Here is a 17,298-nt window from a genome sequence, read left to right as displayed (position 1 = left end):
CATTTTTATGGCTAGAATAAAAGTCTAGGGGAGCTATACTGCTCTATAGTGTGCTCAGTCCTTAAAGGGTTAATGTTCATGTCTTGATTTACAGACACAGTTGGGAAATAAAAACACGAGGATCATGTAGAGCGTGTCAAGACGAACATTTTAAGATCAAAATGAGGAGCCTGATGACAGCAGTTACAGAGGGAGGGGTGACACTTTTCTAATGTAAAGTGAATTGGAGCCAGAATCAATGGAGCCTGAAGTGCGGCCATGATCACTTCCTATTTGGAACGTGGTAGCTAGCAGCTTTTAGCTTATCTTTTTTTATTATTATTATTTTTATTTATTTTTTTATGTTTATATTTTTAGCAAATTCACTTAAAATGCTGACAACATATTTAGAAAAATTCAAAGATGACACGTTGATTCATTCCATCATCACATATTTTTTAAACTATTCTGCACATGTGTTTGGAGCAGTGCAGCTATAATTACCCATAACCAAATAGATGGAACATTTTTAATCCAAACATATGGTGCAAACACTGAAGGCAACGGAGAGACATTTTGCTAACTAATGTTTAATGTTTTACAAAGTTTTCAATTCTCCAATCTTTCAGTAAGTTAAAGCCCCTGTAATTGTTTTTTTTTTTTTTTTTTATGTCTTAAAATCATGAAAAACAGAACTAGTTCAAGTTATTCAGAACATCCTAATTATTCACCACGATGAGTTTATATGTCCTTTTCAGAGTTTTGCTGTAAAGCTAAAAACAAGTATCATGCTAATGCGCACTTCCTGATCATCAGACAGTAAAGCGCATTATAATTCGATGTTGACAGTACGCAGCAGACTTATTTTGACCTCAAGAGCTGCTTATACAATATATCTTTAGTTGTGCAAGACAAATTTTACTCAAATACATGGGGCTTTTAAAGTGTCATCCAAAAGTGCATTATCCAGGTGTGTTAGTTTGATTTAAAGTGCGTTGCTTTTAAAACCAGGGGTTATCTTCACCTCTCCATATTTCTGTAACACACTGGCCCTATTTTCAACCACAATAGAACCGCTGCCTGCATTTTTTTTCCCGGCGTTAAGCACTTCCCAGGCTGACGTCAAGCCATAAGCCGCTACTTCCTCCCTGATTAGGCCATTGTTCTCACAGGCGTCTTTTGTTTTCGAAATCATTTTGGAGATTACTTTTCCGTTTTTATTTCTTTGTCATACTTCTTGCTGTTGGTTCTGTCACGATATCTAAATCTATGTTGTAAATATTGTGAGAGATAACTTCCTTGTATTGAGAATGATTTTGTATTATTGATACGGTAACCAAGCAACGGTACAACAGTAGAATTTCACTTGCATTTAAACTAATAGATCACCATCGCTGTAGTGTGTGAACAGCTTTATGAAAACAAACTTTCTGAAGCAAAACGTGATGTTAATGTGACATAAACAACCAGATAAAAAAGTCCTTTATAGTTAGGTTAGATTAGATTAGGCTTAGTATAGACTGAATTATTTGACTTGTAAGATTTTCACAATTATTATTTTGTTTCTATTATAATTTATAACTTCAGGATCAACCATTAATCTTGATGTCTCTCATTGGTTTTGTATAATTTTGTCTAGAGCTGCGCAATATACAATGAAATCAAATGTAAATTTTAATGCGGGAAGGTTAAATGTTCAAATGACCACCCCACTGATCTGAAGGTTGGTGGCTCAAATCCCGCTCTCGACATAAACATCATTGGTTGAGTGATCACATCCACTTAACTACAAGTTGGTGGTGCGATTCCAACTCCCACAGATGAATAGCATCATTGTGTTCTTGGGCAAGACAATTAACGCACCTTGCCCCCAGTGTCTGTGCACACTGGGGTATAAATGTGTGTGTTAACGGATCAGTGGTTCCTTGAGTGCCTTGAAGGTGGAAAAGCACTATATAAAATTGTGACCATTTACCATTAAAACATCCTGTAGGCCTATTCAAATTAGCTAACACTTTAGTTTTTAGACCTGGCGACTACATACTTGTAGTCTTCTCTCAAATATTAACACTTGTGGAGTTGTTTACAGTGTGCACTCTGAACAGAATCCTCATTTTTACAAATTTACTGCAAATCCAATCCCAATAATGGTTGGTAATATCAGAAAATTCTGTTGGTTTTTTTTCAAATTCGTTCCAAATCCCTATTTTTATCCCAGTGAGCCTGAATTCTACAGATCACAGCGTTCCTTGTACTTTTAGAGCAAACCCTAAACCTCACCCTTTATTTTACTTTGAAGAGAGTTTAAATGCTCCCAGTGTCTGTGACTTAGCAGCTGGTGTTATATGGAGCTCTGTGTCCCCGTGTGGAGCTGGTCGAGAATTATCAATGAAACTTCTGAGCCTGTACAGCGCTGCAGTCATCACAGTGTAAAGATGACACACTTTCTGATGAGAAGGCCTGGTGTGTGAACGAAGTGACTCAGAGAGAATTCACTTTGTGCCAAACTTCTGACTAACGCGAATATGACTTGAGCTAGTATGGAAGTCCCAGCTGAAATGTCAAAGAACGTCTTGTGTCTGCAAATAATTTTGAACGGATAGAATCATCAGAGGTGGGTAGAGTCGCTAGAATTTGTAGCTAAGTAAGAGTAGCGCAACTTTAAATCAGACCTATTGTGCTTTTGTTTGCTGCATAGTTACAATCTGTGACACCCGTGGATCGTTATGTCATAATTTACACAGTTAAAATTGCAATATTCATCTAAAACAACTTAATAAAAGAAACATGCGCACTGACTTCCTCATTAGAAAACCTCGGCGCCTAATGGGAACAGTACCTCAGATGGATAGCTGCAGATCAGGCTAGCTAGCTACCAAAATGGCTATGCAACGCTGCCAAATCCTACAAATATCACAAATTATGAAAATAAAATTGGAAAATGAAGTAAGTACATCACAGTGGGCATATACCGGTGAAAATGGTGATAGATCGGCAATATAGCGTCTTAAAAATAAGAGATTAAAGATTGGACGTGGACAAATCACTCCAAATACAACTTGGGGTAAATGGCGAGAGGAAACAACTATAACATTTACCATTAACCCAAAGCTCTAAAAAGTCGATTGATCTTAATACGTCTGCTTTAAATATTATTTCTCAAGTAGAAGTGAAAAGTAGTGACCAAATAATGACTCAAGAGTATAAAAGTATTTGGAGGAACTGCTACTTGAATACTGATTTACAGTTTGGACATAATGTATTTTGAATCTGATTTATGATTCATAAGTATAATGTAATGGGCAGACAAAACATGAAATAATGCACAGAAACAACTGACATATAAAGACACCATGTTTGAAGGTAAGGTCCAAGAAGTTCAAATCGTATAATGTTGAGAATTGTTGTTTGGAACAAAATACTTCTCAACTAAGAGAATAAAACAACTCTAAAATACAACTTCTTTGAAATAAGTGTAACTGTAATTAACATCTCTGGTAATTATCACAGTATTAGAGCAAGGTGTGGATTATTTGAAAAAAATGTTTAACACATTTTCCTAGTATGTGAGTGAATAAAATTATCAACATCACCATTTTTCCACCTTCAAGACACTGAAAGCGCTTTACATCAAGGAACCACTCACCCATTCACACACACACTCATACACTAGAGTACGCAGAAACTGGGGACGAGGTGGGTTACGTGTTTTGCCCAAGGACACAATGACAGCATTCATCTGTGGGAGCTGGAATCACACCGCCAACCTGTGGGTCAATAGGTCTGACCGCTCAACCGATGATGTTTACGTCGAGAGCGGGATTTGAACTGTCAACCTTGGGCTCAGTGGACAAATACTAGTATGTGAGAGAAAGAATTTTACAAAAAACATAACTCCCTTTATTACACCAGTTTATCATGCAATTTAAACACAACAATTACAGACTAATATAATAAAGGCAGACAATTTGAAGTTCTGATTGGACCAGAGTGGGGCTTGGGTGGGGCTGTTCCACTGTCTCCACATCCATAAGGCTATAGGGTATAATTACATGACTATATTCAATTGTTTGTAATGAGTGCTTCTGTACATCTATAGTACAGTCAGTGCTCGTGTCAGTTTAAAACCTCATAATGAAAGATGTTCTTGGAGTTGTTCATTTGCGCCAATTGCTTTTGATTACCACAGGGCTCCGAATGCAAAACTGTTCAGGTTAGCTCTGCACGTCAATGTTAATACCAGAGGTGTAGTGCCATATAATTAAGAGTTTAATTACATCTTAAATGGCTCATCAACATGCGGCGCAGAAAGTCAGAACTGGCAACCCAACGCTTTTATGTGAGAGCCTCTCCAACACAAATATATACAAGAGCTAATGGGATAATGTCCTCACTAATGAATAAATGGCCTGTAATGAATTGTTGCCATTCACCGAACAAGAACGTCCTTTTATGGGGTGACAAAATCTAAGTAAACAAAAGGATTAGGCAGGTAGTAGTGAGGTAGTGCTTTTTATTGGCGTATAAAGTAATGGGATTTGAATGAGAGGTTGTGAATTTGTGAACATTAGCTACCAACTGTAGGAATTTGGGCCTTGAAGTAAAGTGTAAAACAAATCCAGTTTTTGGATGGAACATGGAAGTCATTAGTACATTTTGACATGACAATTGGTGGTTTGCAGATTCTAAGATGTGATAATGTCATTTTCATATCGATTACTTTGTACTTTACCATAAAATAGCGAAAAGGTAAACTGAACTTGATCATTTCTACGTGTGATTTGACCCCAGAACTCACTGTATCACCACTGAAATCTACATATTAACTATATAAATTGTATCTGCCCCCTACCCGTATTGGATAATATTGGCCAAAAGAATGTAGCGATGTCGTCTGAAACCCAGAAACAGGAAATGGAGTCGCTGTTCCTTATTATAAATGCAACAGCAAAACACATCTCATTTAGGGAAAGTAATAGTTGCATTTTTAAATTATTTCAAATTCAACAATATATCTTTTTCCTTGGCTTGTCAAAATCCACACAATCACAGTTATTGTTCTTATTTCAAGTGTTTTAAAGGCCAAGATCAGATTTTTCGCAGTGATTAAATTATATAAACTGTTACGTGTTTTATTATAGCCAAGAACATTTGAAACACTTTTTTTTCACTTGAGTACATAGCGTAAATACGTAATACGGTGAGTTCTAGGGTCTAGTCACTAATAAAATAATCAGATTCAACATTTGTTAATCAACCTTTTGGATATTTTATGGTAAAGTACAATGTAATCAATAAGAAAAACGGTCTCTTGTCCCTCATCTGAGAGTATGAATATTAATTACATTGCACTATGTCATGAAATATCCAAAAGATTAATGCACAAATGTTGAATCTGTTCATTTCTACAACTGAAAACACCCAATAACTCACTATACAGCAATGAAGCTTTTCGTTTAGTGTAAGAACAATTAAGATAAAGAACAGACTTAATGCTATTTGCTAAACTGCTGTTTTTCTATCCTTTTTTAATTAAAGGGCCCATATTATGATGTTTTCTGATCCATGTTATAATGTTATTTCCTCATCACAAACAGACCTGGAGTTGTGGTTTGTGTCATTCACACATGTTTAATACACAAACCCTGCATATTTACGCTGAGTTCTTCTCTCAAACTGAAAACACTCTGTTCCACCTTGTGATGTCATGTGGTTATACAGGAAGTGCTCCACTGTGTTTCTAAATCCCATACACCTTTGTTAGAATCATTTGGATAATTTCAGCCTTGAAAATGCCAATCTCTTTTAAACAAGAGGTAAAAAATAGCTGTTAACTTGAAAACTACCACTCCGTGACATCACAAAGTGGAACAGAGCATTTTGAGCTTCAGAGATGTAGATAAAGGGTTACTCAAGCATGTGTGAATGAAACAAAACACTACTCAAAACACTACTCCAGGTATGTTTTTGAGGAGGTAACAGCATTATAACATGACTTAAACCTCACACGAATGAATGTTACGTAATATAGGACCTTAAAGGACAAAAAAATACAATACAATACAACACAAACATGATTTTGAAAACAGAAGGACAACACAAAACGATGATATTATGAACTTAGAAAAAAGAACTCTCTACACCCAAACCTACCCCTGCTTGCCTCACCCTTTCCACAAGCACAATATACAAACAAAACAACCAGAAAATGTACACTGGCGTTTCAGAAGTGAAAAGTTTATCCCTTCTGCGAAATAAATTGAATAGCACATTGCCCAACGCAGTCTGATTCTTTGTAGGAGGGTCTTTGCAGAGGTTATGGCTTTCGGTGTTGTCCCTCTGTGATGTTCAACCGCCTTTGAAGTTCCCTCTACTCTTCACAAAAAACACTTCTGTGGCTTTAAGAGACTTCTATTCAAAAGACTGTGGCCTTGTGCTCTTCAGTCAGAAAGAGAGAAAAAAGATCCCGTCACAGCAGCACATGTTTGGATAGCGACGGGTCTACGCTAAGTGTTGAGAGTCTGAACGTTGAGGCCCGAGGTGGCATGAAAATCAAAATGGTTTATTGGAGACAGTGGAGAGTATTAGATGCGTTCAGAGACAACGTGGAGTCTGTGTTTGGATTTGTTTAGTCTGGGACGCTGAGAAAGCTGGAGACAAGATGCGGAGGTTTAGGCTAGACTTGAGATTCCAAAAGAGCAGCACATCAGGTCAGCAGACGGTTAACTCGTCGAGCTCCAAGTTGTATTACAATAGAGAGATATAATTACTCAAAAGTTAGACCTAAATCCTATACTTTGTAATTATTTCAACTAAATATATTTCAGATATTTAGATGTTTAGACCCTTGGGTTTGTTCAATGTTTATTATTATTATTATTATTATTATTATTATTATTATTATTATTATTATTATTATTATTATTATTATTATTATTATTATTATTATTATTATTATTATTATTATTATTATTATTTATTTATTTACATGTTTTGAAAATGACAGAAGAAATGAGATATAATAAATTAACTGTTGTTGAGTCCATTGAGGTCCATTCTAAATTTGATAACTGCTCACTCGCAGTCTTCCCATAGATAGTATATATAAATGGACATAGCAAACCTGCTATCCACTGTGTTCCAAATGAGAAGTTAGTGTGGGTATGATTCGGCTCCATCGACTCTGGCTCCAATTCACTTAATATTGAAATTAACCTGATTTGTATGATCCTAGTATTTTTATTTTGTGTCTGTAAACCAACACTATTAACAGACAAGGTCACTCTCGCTAGTGTTAGCAACAAGTTTCATTGACAGCATTGCTAAGCGTCGGCTCCCTGCTAAACCGGTGGTGGGAAGGGGTTCAACAGCCTCACCCCGGATTGACTCTTTGGATGCTCTGATGCTCACCGTCAGAATCCCAAATATAGAATTCAACTCTAAATTTGCTCCTCTAATTGCTAGTCCTGTTTCATTTGACTGGAGCTGAACACTATGGGTGATGCCACACTCCCTTAGTCCACTTCTTTATACAGTCTATGAACCTTCCTCAAAATGGTCACGTGATGTTGTCTAAATCACCTGATTTACACTGCCGGTAGAGCTAGGACTACAGCGACATCTACAGTCCAACTTCTTGAGGATAGTATCCCAGGTGTGTGAGAGTAGAAAAGCCCCCTTGTCCCGGTTCATAGTCCCGTCAAGTCAGTCAGGTAAATGTATTTCAAAGGAAAGTTATTTTAATGTTAGCCTTGATCACATATAGAAACTTACCTTGCGTTGTACATGGCCACTCATCAAAATTACAGAATAGTTTTGATTTTTCTAATCTGAGAAGTTGCGTGAAGTTCAAAACAGTAATTGGAAAGACATATCTATAAAAATAAAAATGAGTGATTTACGCATTTGTCCATGACCTGTCTGTGAACTAAGCCTTTAAACAATTCCTTTCATAAAATCGGAAGTTGGAAGCTTCTTGGCCTTGAGCTGCTGCAAGCGCTCAGTTAAAGTGACAGAAAAAAGTCAGCAAAGAACGAGAGAATTCTTTTTTCTTTGGTGGCACAGAGAGGAAGAAGTCATGCGGCGCAGGTTAAATAGGTTTTAACCCCTGGTCGCTCTCTCCTGACCGAAGACAAAAGCCCGCTCTACAGTTCGTCCCCTGAACCAAAATGGACGCCCCGTTTGGCTCCACTGCCCTCCAGCTTCCTTATTCACTCTGAAATTCAATTCCATCGATTTAAGAATCTAACCTTTAGTGACAATAAACCTGGTGTGGCGGAAATTCATAGCTCTTTGACTTGATCTTTCAGTGAACAGATGTCACAGACGCAAAGCAGAAATGAGATAAAATATGTTTACCCTGTTCTGTTTTTACATAAATGACTTTTGGAGAAGTTCAAGGCTCATGTGAAGTGGCATTCTTAGGGGAGAACAACCCTCTTTGAACAATTATTTGAGGCAGTATAACAAAACTATGATAGCAAAACTGTGTGTTATACTCATACTGAACCCGGAATACACGGGGTTAGGTAAAGGTATACTCCACAAACGGTAGCTCAGTTAGTAGAGTGTTTGTCCACTGATCTGAAGGTTGTCCGTTCAAATCCTGCTCGCAACCTAAACATCCTTGGTAGAGCAGTCAAATCACCTGACCCACCAGTTAGCGGTGTGATAATGTAGTAATAGCTGTTAATAGCAGCAGTTGACTTGCGTCTTTGAATTCATTGATTAATCACTTTGTCTCGTTACTTGTAAAAAACATATGGCTCTTTCTGACTTTCATTTGGTTTGAAATGGGTCAGTGTGACTCATTTCCTGTTAAAGGTGTCAAACTTCTGCCCTAGAAATGTGTTCTCTCTATTCATCACTAGAGCAGCTATAGTTTAAAAAATCGTATCCCAATCTTTTGGATACCATAGTTTTTGTTTTGTTTTAACTTTTTTTTTTCTCTTCAGCCCATAGCTTTTAAGGAGACAAGACATGGTTTATGTTATTTTTCTGGTCTTGCCTTTAATCAATTACTTATGTTTGTATTGCAAAAAAATAAATACCTTGAAACACGTGCATTCTACCACTGACCTGACCTGTAACTCATGATGTCATGCTTGGCAACATTCCAGGTAAAGCATTAACATCACCATGGAAACAAGCAGGTAGCAGAAAGGGCACCTCCATGTTTGAGTGTGAGATCGCAGCGAAGAGTAGACAGGACTCAGAGTGAGATCTTCGAGGGTCAGTGAGGAAGCTCCAAAACAGAATTCATTCAGTGTTTTTGGACTGAAACCAGCTCTGATAATGTTGGGAAATTGCAATCTGACACCTCACAGACCCCAATTTTCTGCCTTTTAGCCACTCTTCCATGACAAGAATCCCCATCACTATCTTGTCTCATGTATTTTGTTTTGGCACTTGCATTTTCTCCAGTATTTTGAGCCACTATTTCTAAGTAATCTCCCTCATGGATCAATTAAACAAGCATTTGGTAACTTTTTTGGGGGGTCCACCACCTGCTTGTCTTCATGGAGATGTCAGTGCTTAGTCTGGAATGTTCCAAAGTATGGCATTGGATAACGGGTGACGCCACACGACGAAAGTTACAGGTAAAAATCTGTGGAGAGAGAATCCCATTCACAGTAAGAAGGCATGTCTTTCAAGGTATTAATTTACCAATGAAAACACCTGTATTTGAATAAATGTAAGACAGAGAAGATTAACGCCATATTATGCAAAGCCACAAACTTCATGGAGACTAGCAGGTGGTGAACCCTTTACCAGAAAAGTTACATAGTGAACATTTAAGTTTGTTTTTAAGTGTAAGTTGAGTTGACTGCCACCGGTTTGGCATTTGTCATGCTTCGAAGTGAACTTTCACCCAGGTCAAGGGTCGTTAGCTCTTCCTTTAAGACAGATATTTAAAGAGGCCCATATTACGCTGTTCTTCTCTCAAACAGAAAACTCTCTGTTCCCCCTTGTGATGTCATGTGGTCATACAGGAAGTGCTCCACTGTGTTTTTAAACTCTGTACACCTTAACTAGAAACATTTGGATCATTTAAGCTCTGGAATTGCCAATCTCTACTGAACTGTTAACTTGAAAACTACTGCGTCATGACATCACAAGGTGGAACAGAGCATTTTGAGCTTTGGAGATGTAGACAGACTAATAATAAAGGACAAACACTACTCCAGGTATGTTTTTGATGAGGTACCAGCATTAAAGCTCAGGAGTGTCAATTTTGTGTAATATATGACCTTGAAACGTTTTTGTCTAGCTGGCAGAAATCTACTTTACTTTGCGATTTCACCCAGCTCGTTCTTTGCAACATAAAAAAAAGTCCTTTCAAGTGTTTCAAGTGAATTTTATTTTGTGTACAAGAACTTTTGTGTACTGAGACTGGAGGATTTAGGCTGTTTTATAGTGTCTGGAGTAGAGCTGAGAACAGATTACCAGCAGAGTCTGTGTCATATCTCTTTGTAGAGACGCTAAAGATATTCTCACGGTGACACAGCTGCATCAAAAGCCTAAACGTGATCACGCCTCTCCCCTTCGGGTTCTTTTGTGACTGGGCCTTTATTTGGAAGCTTTGTCTTGGAGTTCAGAAATTTAGCCGCAAACACAAACAGATTTAAGATTTTGTTTCCTTGTAAACAATCACAATGTGCAGAAGTGGGATCAACCATGAAGAACAGGATTGTGGGACAAACAAAGACTCAATGTTCTGTTTTGGCTTCACTGCGGCGTGTTTTTGTGAGAGAAAAGTGGGAGAATGCAAGGTGAGATTACGCAAACTAGTTTTAGCAATTTCCAGATTTTAGAATTGAAAGCTTGTTATACATATATTTGCACCTACGTCGCTCATTAAAAGAACATAGATTCACTGGAAAAACGGTGGGAAGAGTGGTGAAAGAATGCACCTGCTTCCTTTATCTCTGCTTAAGAGTGATCAGCAGTGTCCAGGCCTCTAATGAACAAGAGATCCATCTTAGTGCACTGGGCTTAACCTGAGGAGTAGACACTGGATTTATGCATCTATCAACAGGCTTTCCTCCCAAGAAATTAACCATTTTCCCACTGCAATTCACCAGAGAAGACAAGAGCTTTTAAACAGCTGACGCTAATCTGAGCTGACAGGTTAAGGCTGCAGTGTACCAGGGCATCACTGTTGACACGATTGTGGCAGATTTAAGTCCTGTGTACTGAACCCATTGACTTTTATAATAGAGTAGTGTGTGTGTGTGGGTGTGTGTGTGTGTGTGTGTTTGTGTGTGTAGATTGTCTGTCGGCGTAACACCAGTTCATGTTTGCTTACATTGAGTTATCTTTTCTTTTATCTATGCCTTTTACCTTTTAGCTCTTGTGTGACAGAGTTATATTCAGACTCTGATGACACAGATCTGTGGGTTTAGTGTCTAATCAGAGGCTTCACTGTATTGTCTCTGCCTGATGAGAGTCGTCCATTTACAGCCCTGAGAAAAAGGAACAGGCTATTTCAGGATGCTCTATCTCATCTTTTTCATTTCAAAACGAGGTTTTATCTAGGATTTAAAATGTGAATCATAATCACTTGTTCAAAACACATTCTTCTGTGTACAATTGGATTTGGGAGAAATATTGAATTTTGCTTCTGGAATCAAAAGGTTCTTCTGTGACGGGATAAACCCTTCTTCCTTTGCTTGCTTTGATAAGTGTTGAAACTGCTAATCTTGTAAAGCAGGAACACATTTAATGATTGTAATCCTGCTTCGTGTTGGTGCATTTCCGTGGTCTAATATCATGGCTGTATTTGCACAGTAGTGTTTTTGGTTTCATGTGCCGCTGTGCTGCTGTGTTGCAGGTGTGATCCGGGAGAGCTATCAGAAGAGCCGGGACCAGCTGGTGCCTGTCACGCTGTTGGCCATCGCAGTCATCCTGGCCTTCGCCATGGGCGCCATCTTCTCTGGGCTCATCGTGTACTGTGTGTGCGACCACCGGCGCCGGGATGTAGACACCGCAGGACGTAAAGAGAAAGAGGGTCACCACGCACACTCACGGAGAGGCTCTATGAACAGTGTGACTAAACTCAGCGGGCTGTTCGAGACACAGGCCAAGGACGGGCGACCAGAGGCCATCCTCACCCCGCTCATGCACAACGGACGCCTCGCCAGCGCCAAGATGCTGATCAAAGCGGACCAGCACCACTTGGACCTGACAGCCCTGCCCACGCCTGAGTCCACCCCTATGCAGCCCCGCCGCAAGCCCAGCCGGGGCAGCCGCGAGTGGGAGCGCAACCAGAACCTGATCAACGCCTGCACCAAGGACATGGCACCCATGGGTTCCCCTGTGATCTCCGACCTTCCTCTCAGGGCGTCCCCGGGCCACATCCCCAGTGTAGTGGTGCTGCCTCTGCCCCAGCACCAGCACCAGCTGCAGTCCCACCTGCAGGCCTACCAGCACGAGTATGTGGAGCAGCCACACCACAGCGAGCTGGGCATGGGGCACATGGACGAGGCGGCCACGCTGGAGTACAAGACGGTCAAGAACCACAGCCACAGCATGGTGGATCCCGACGGGATGCTGCCCCCCCGCGTGCCGCAGAGAGAGGCATCCCTCAGCATCCCCCCCGCGGTGCCGCAGATGGGCAAACGCCTGGAGGTGCACTCCTCAGTGTACGGCCTGAGGAAAGGCTCCGCCTCCTCCGCTTCGGGGTCGTCCGCTCTCAAGAAGCACAACACCAACTCGTCCAACTCGTCCCATCTGGCGAGACATCACAGTTTTAACCGTGTGGAGACTCCACCCCCTGCTCCCCAGAGGGTGGACTCAATACAAATGACAGCACAGGGCATGTCTCTGTCGTCACGGCAACCTGGTATGAGCGCCTATGGGTCCCTCCCCAGAACAGGCATCAAACACCTCAAACCTGATGTCCCTCCTAAACCCTCGGTGGTGTCCCTGTCCACAAAAGTCAAGTCCAGTGACTGCACATAGTGCGCCTGCGAGCACTGAGGGACAGGTCTCAGAGACACAGGGGACACTGTTGCATCTCCTTTTAGTGTTTTGCTGTTTGTTTAGGTGTACAGTACAGTGGAAACATTTTTAAGACCACTTTCTTTTTATATAAATATGTAAATATGATGCAAATGGTTGTTGTCATTTCCTGCCCTCACAGAGCTCATACTCTGGTTGGGAACATGTGCTACTGAAAGTTGGTCCTGAATATTTGAACTGTCGGCGTCCTGTAGCATTCAGTGAGGCCTCTCTCACAGGAGAGAGGGTTGTACAGTGGCAGAGGCAGAGACATATAAAGGTAAACAGTATAAAGGCAGCAGCCTGTTCAAACTGTGAAGAGCATCTCAGTGTTACAGCAATCATGGGACCAGAGGAATCTTCTACTGTACCAGGACTGAGAACTCATGACTGTTAACACTAATAGCATCTTGTATTTATTTTTAATAAGTGCTTTTGAAAAACAGACTGACTTTGTAGGTTCAGTACGCAGGGAAAGAAACAAATCTTTTAATAACAAATAATCAAGTGTGAGGTAAAGAATATTTAAAGTCATTAAACTGGAGCCAGTCGAAGCTGGACGGAGGTCCATGTGGTCTTACTGTGATCGACAGAGGAACACATATTTATTTAACTGTGCCACAGGGACCACAGAAGATCATCTCTGACCAATCAGAAAAGACTTCCTCAATCCCTTTCATGTCTCCAATCAGCACTGTGCTTTTGTGTGGTTCAAACATTCGTCCTGATTGGTCGCTGGCTTGTACCAGTGCCGTCAAACATCACTGTTGCATGTTGCAAACAAATAAGAGGCGCAGCAACAGTCTGGAATCAGCAAACACACACATGAAGAAGACACCGGGCGAGGTGGTCCTCAGGCCCGGGCAGGTGAAGACTCAAAGGTGGATCGCCTGCTTCTTTTCCACATGTAAATTTGTGCCTTACACCTTAAATAGTGTTTTCTTTCATAGCTGTTAACTTCATCTTCTTGTAGTATTTTTTATTTTTCTTACATGATGTTTCCCTGGTTTGATAAAATGCAATTAAAGAATGTAGGTGTTCTTGTTGTACTTCTGGTCCCCCTGACATAACACACTCCACATGCACACTCTAACTCACACATCTTTGTGGTTTCTTTCAGATTGTGCCATTAAAGCGCTTAAAGCGACCCTTTATGTTGTGTTGGCAGTGTCTACAAGTGTTTTCGTTTTCTCTTTTATACAATGGAACTGAAGTCCTGTTCTTTGTTCAGACCTTTTGTTGTCTTTGTTTTGAGTGGTGGTCTATTGACGGACTATCTGAACTATAAACATGTGTTACTTGAGAAGGCCAATGTAAGTGTATCAGGATGGTGCACTGCAATAACTCCCCCGTATAAGCAAAGGTCCAGTAGGAGCTGGAGCATAAGCAGGCTGGTTCCTGTGAAGACGAAATCATGAGAATCTAACTTTCCCTTTTTTCAAATGAAAATACATTTAGAAAAAAAAACTAAAACTAAACGTTTTGGATCAACTCTGAAAATCTTAAACTTCGTGAGAGTTCCACTAAAATCGGATTTCATTGGTCTTTATACTTTTGTATTGATCACTCCCCTGAACTAAATGAACCAAGCACTCCCCCATAGTGTTGTATGTGTAGATAGGTCAATGTTTTGATATGAAGCAATTTTGAGTTTCTCAATGGAGAAAAGCCAACTCGATCTCAATCCACAGCTAAAGGTGACACGCCTGTGTTTGGATGTTTACAGGGTCCAGGGCCACTTTCACATCAGTGTCTGAAGATACATTTAGTAAATGTTTTATCTGATTTAGTTAAACCAACAATTGCCATGCAAAGAAAAGCATTTTGATACTTGCTGATTTTATCAAATTGGCCATAAAATTGAATTTTGTTTATGCATGAAAAGTTCTGTTCTCAAATTAGACACTTTTGTGAAACTGGCTCCAGTGTGTATGACTGGCTATGTTCACGCTGAATACTTTTTATTATATTACAATCTCTCTCAGACGTTTCACTTAAGTTTAAATTCCACCTGCAACAGAAAATAAATAAAAGCTAGAAACTGCATAAACTCTTCATTGTCCCACACACCACAGAGCATTTGCATAATGATATTTTCAACACAAACATAGTGTGGACATAGCCAGTGTCGTGTTTATCAATGAGAAGAGTGAGAGGGGACAGAGCCTCTAAACACTTGACTGAACAATGCTTAAAAGAAGGACACTACGGCGCCTTAGAGGAACTGCACTACTTAATGTGTGAGCACTTCAAACCTTCAGTTGTGCAGTGCTGACAGAATGTGGACACGAGTACTGTTGTTCCCTCATAGGTCAAAGGTCGTGTCCACTTCCTGTCGCCGGGTGCACGTAGCGTAGCATGTAGCTCAGACGAGACAGGGCCTTGACTGTGAATGGGGCTGTGGACAGTGAGGTTCTTTGGTGCGTGCCTTTTTGTCTCTCCACCCTTGTTCTAACAGCGCTCTGCGAAATCCACCTTTTTGAACTTTGTAAGCTTGTAAAATATATTGTGACGTCACACCAGTTTTTTGCCCTCTACACCTCCCTTAACATCACAGCTTAATGTATGTTGTAAAGAAGAAAACTCTTTAATTTAATGCAAAAATGTAATTAAAAAATGGAAATAAAACTCTTGTCATGAAGATTGTGATTTGCCTTGACTTTTTCTATATAATTTTGAACCATAATTGAAGAACATGGTGCGGGCTGTTAATTTCAACAGCCTTGCCTCGGATTGGCTCTTTGGTTGCTATGATACTCGCAGCCGTAATTCCTAATATGGAACTCTGCTCCAACTTCGCCCTTATAGCTGTTAGCCTCGACGAGCTTCATTTGACTGGAGATGAATGCTGTTCGTGACGCCACTCTCCCTTAGTCCACTTCTTTATACAGTCTATGTGTTGAACAAAGAAACAACACTAGGATAGTTCAATCAGTTGTTTCCAAATGGTTCTCATCCATGAATGTGTCTTGATTGGACAAAAATGTATATCCCTAGCAGTTGCTTCCTCACGGTATTCATCATCCTTTAAAAATGTTAAGGCAATTCCATTAAAGTCGACATATTGTGCAAAATGAACTTTTGAGAGCTTTTAAATAATATTATAATTGCCTTCCCCTCTCATTTACCTGCTGCTCAGAGTTGTATTTAGAGTGATTTGTGCAGGTTTAAGTAATCTTAATCTCATGATCAAGATGTGATTGCTCTGAAAAATCCCATTTTCACTTACCCTTCATATGCACCAACTTCTCTGTACTCACGTTATGCTTAGTTTTTTGGGTTTTTTTTTTTCAAAATCAGTAATACACAAAGGTGCAGGTAGAAATAAATGCCACAATTTTCAGCTAAAATTGAATAGTGATTATAACTATATAGCAGACAAAAGCTAAATATATCGTCTTTACAGGTCCTATATTACGCAAAATGTTAAAATGTTGAGTTGTACTTGTATTAGTCAAAATGCACCGTTCCACCTTGTGATGTCATGAAGTGGTAGTGTTCAAATCAACCACTATCTTTTACCTTTTATTCAGTAGAGACGGGCAATTCCGGAGCTGAAATCATCCAAATGATTGTAGTGAACATGTATGGAGTTTAAAAACACAGTGGAGCACTTCCTGTATTAACACATGACATCACGAGGTGGAACAGAGTGTTTTCTGTTTGAGAGAAGAATTCAGCCTAAATATGCAGGGTTTGTGTGAATGAAACAAAGCACAACTCCCGGTATGTTTGTGATGAGGAAACAACATTATAACATCAGAAATCAATCGATACGGGCCCTTTAAGTGTCTTATTACATCACAGAATATACGCTGGAACGCTCTTGAACATGCTGTACTGTTTTGACCTCACATCTTCCTCTTGACTTTGCCTTATAAACCCATCCAACAGCCTGCGGAGCTCAGACAAGCCTCTCTCTGAATTACATTGTGTGCTTTGGTGAACGAAAGTACTTGATTCTGAAATGAAAATTATTCCCTTTAACATCGAGTGGGCTGAGACTATAGAGGGCGAACAAGAATGCAAAGACGAACTCAAAGAAGGCAGTTAGCCGTCCTTGCCTTTTTGTCTACCTGAAATTTTAAAACGCTAAATTGTTCAAACAGCCTTAAGAGACGACTTTGCTTTTCAGGGTAAATGTGGCTTTTAAATGAATCAGTGTAAACTATGGGCATGTGCAAAACAAACGAGGAGATGGGAGTTCGAATCCGAGGCAGAGAAATGCTGTTAATATGGAGACAATTGAGAGGAGAACACTGAAAGAATCATCTCGGTGTTTTAATACTTTTCAAGGGCACTGTCTAGACTTAGCAC

At 39.8% G+C, this 17,298-nt stretch overlaps 1 protein-coding gene across 2 annotated transcripts in view; it reads left to right on the top strand.

Moving 5' to 3' along the window:
* Positions 1–15,573, top strand: part of sema6a (sema domain, transmembrane domain (TM), and cytoplasmic domain, (semaphorin) 6A) — a 218,581-nt gene extending 203,008 nt beyond the window's left edge. For both annotated transcript variants that reach the window (XM_033972311.2, XM_033972312.2), the window contains one exon: positions 11,813–15,573. In XM_033972311.2, coding sequence (XP_033828202.1) covers positions 11,813–12,942 — 1,130 coding nt within the window. In that variant the 3' untranslated portion in view covers positions 12,943–15,573. The remainder of the gene's footprint in view (positions 1–11,812) is intronic.
* Positions 15,574–17,298: the final 1,725 nt, after the last annotated feature.

The sequence above is a fragment of the Periophthalmus magnuspinnatus genome, chromosome 9 (genome assembly GCF_009829125.3).
Source record: "Periophthalmus magnuspinnatus isolate fPerMag1 chromosome 9, fPerMag1.2.pri, whole genome shotgun sequence".
Taxonomy (NCBI): Eukaryota; Metazoa; Chordata; class Actinopteri; order Gobiiformes; family Gobiidae; genus Periophthalmus; species Periophthalmus magnuspinnatus.
Note: the sequence above shows the minus strand (reverse complement) of the source record. Positions and strands in the feature narration are given on the sequence as shown.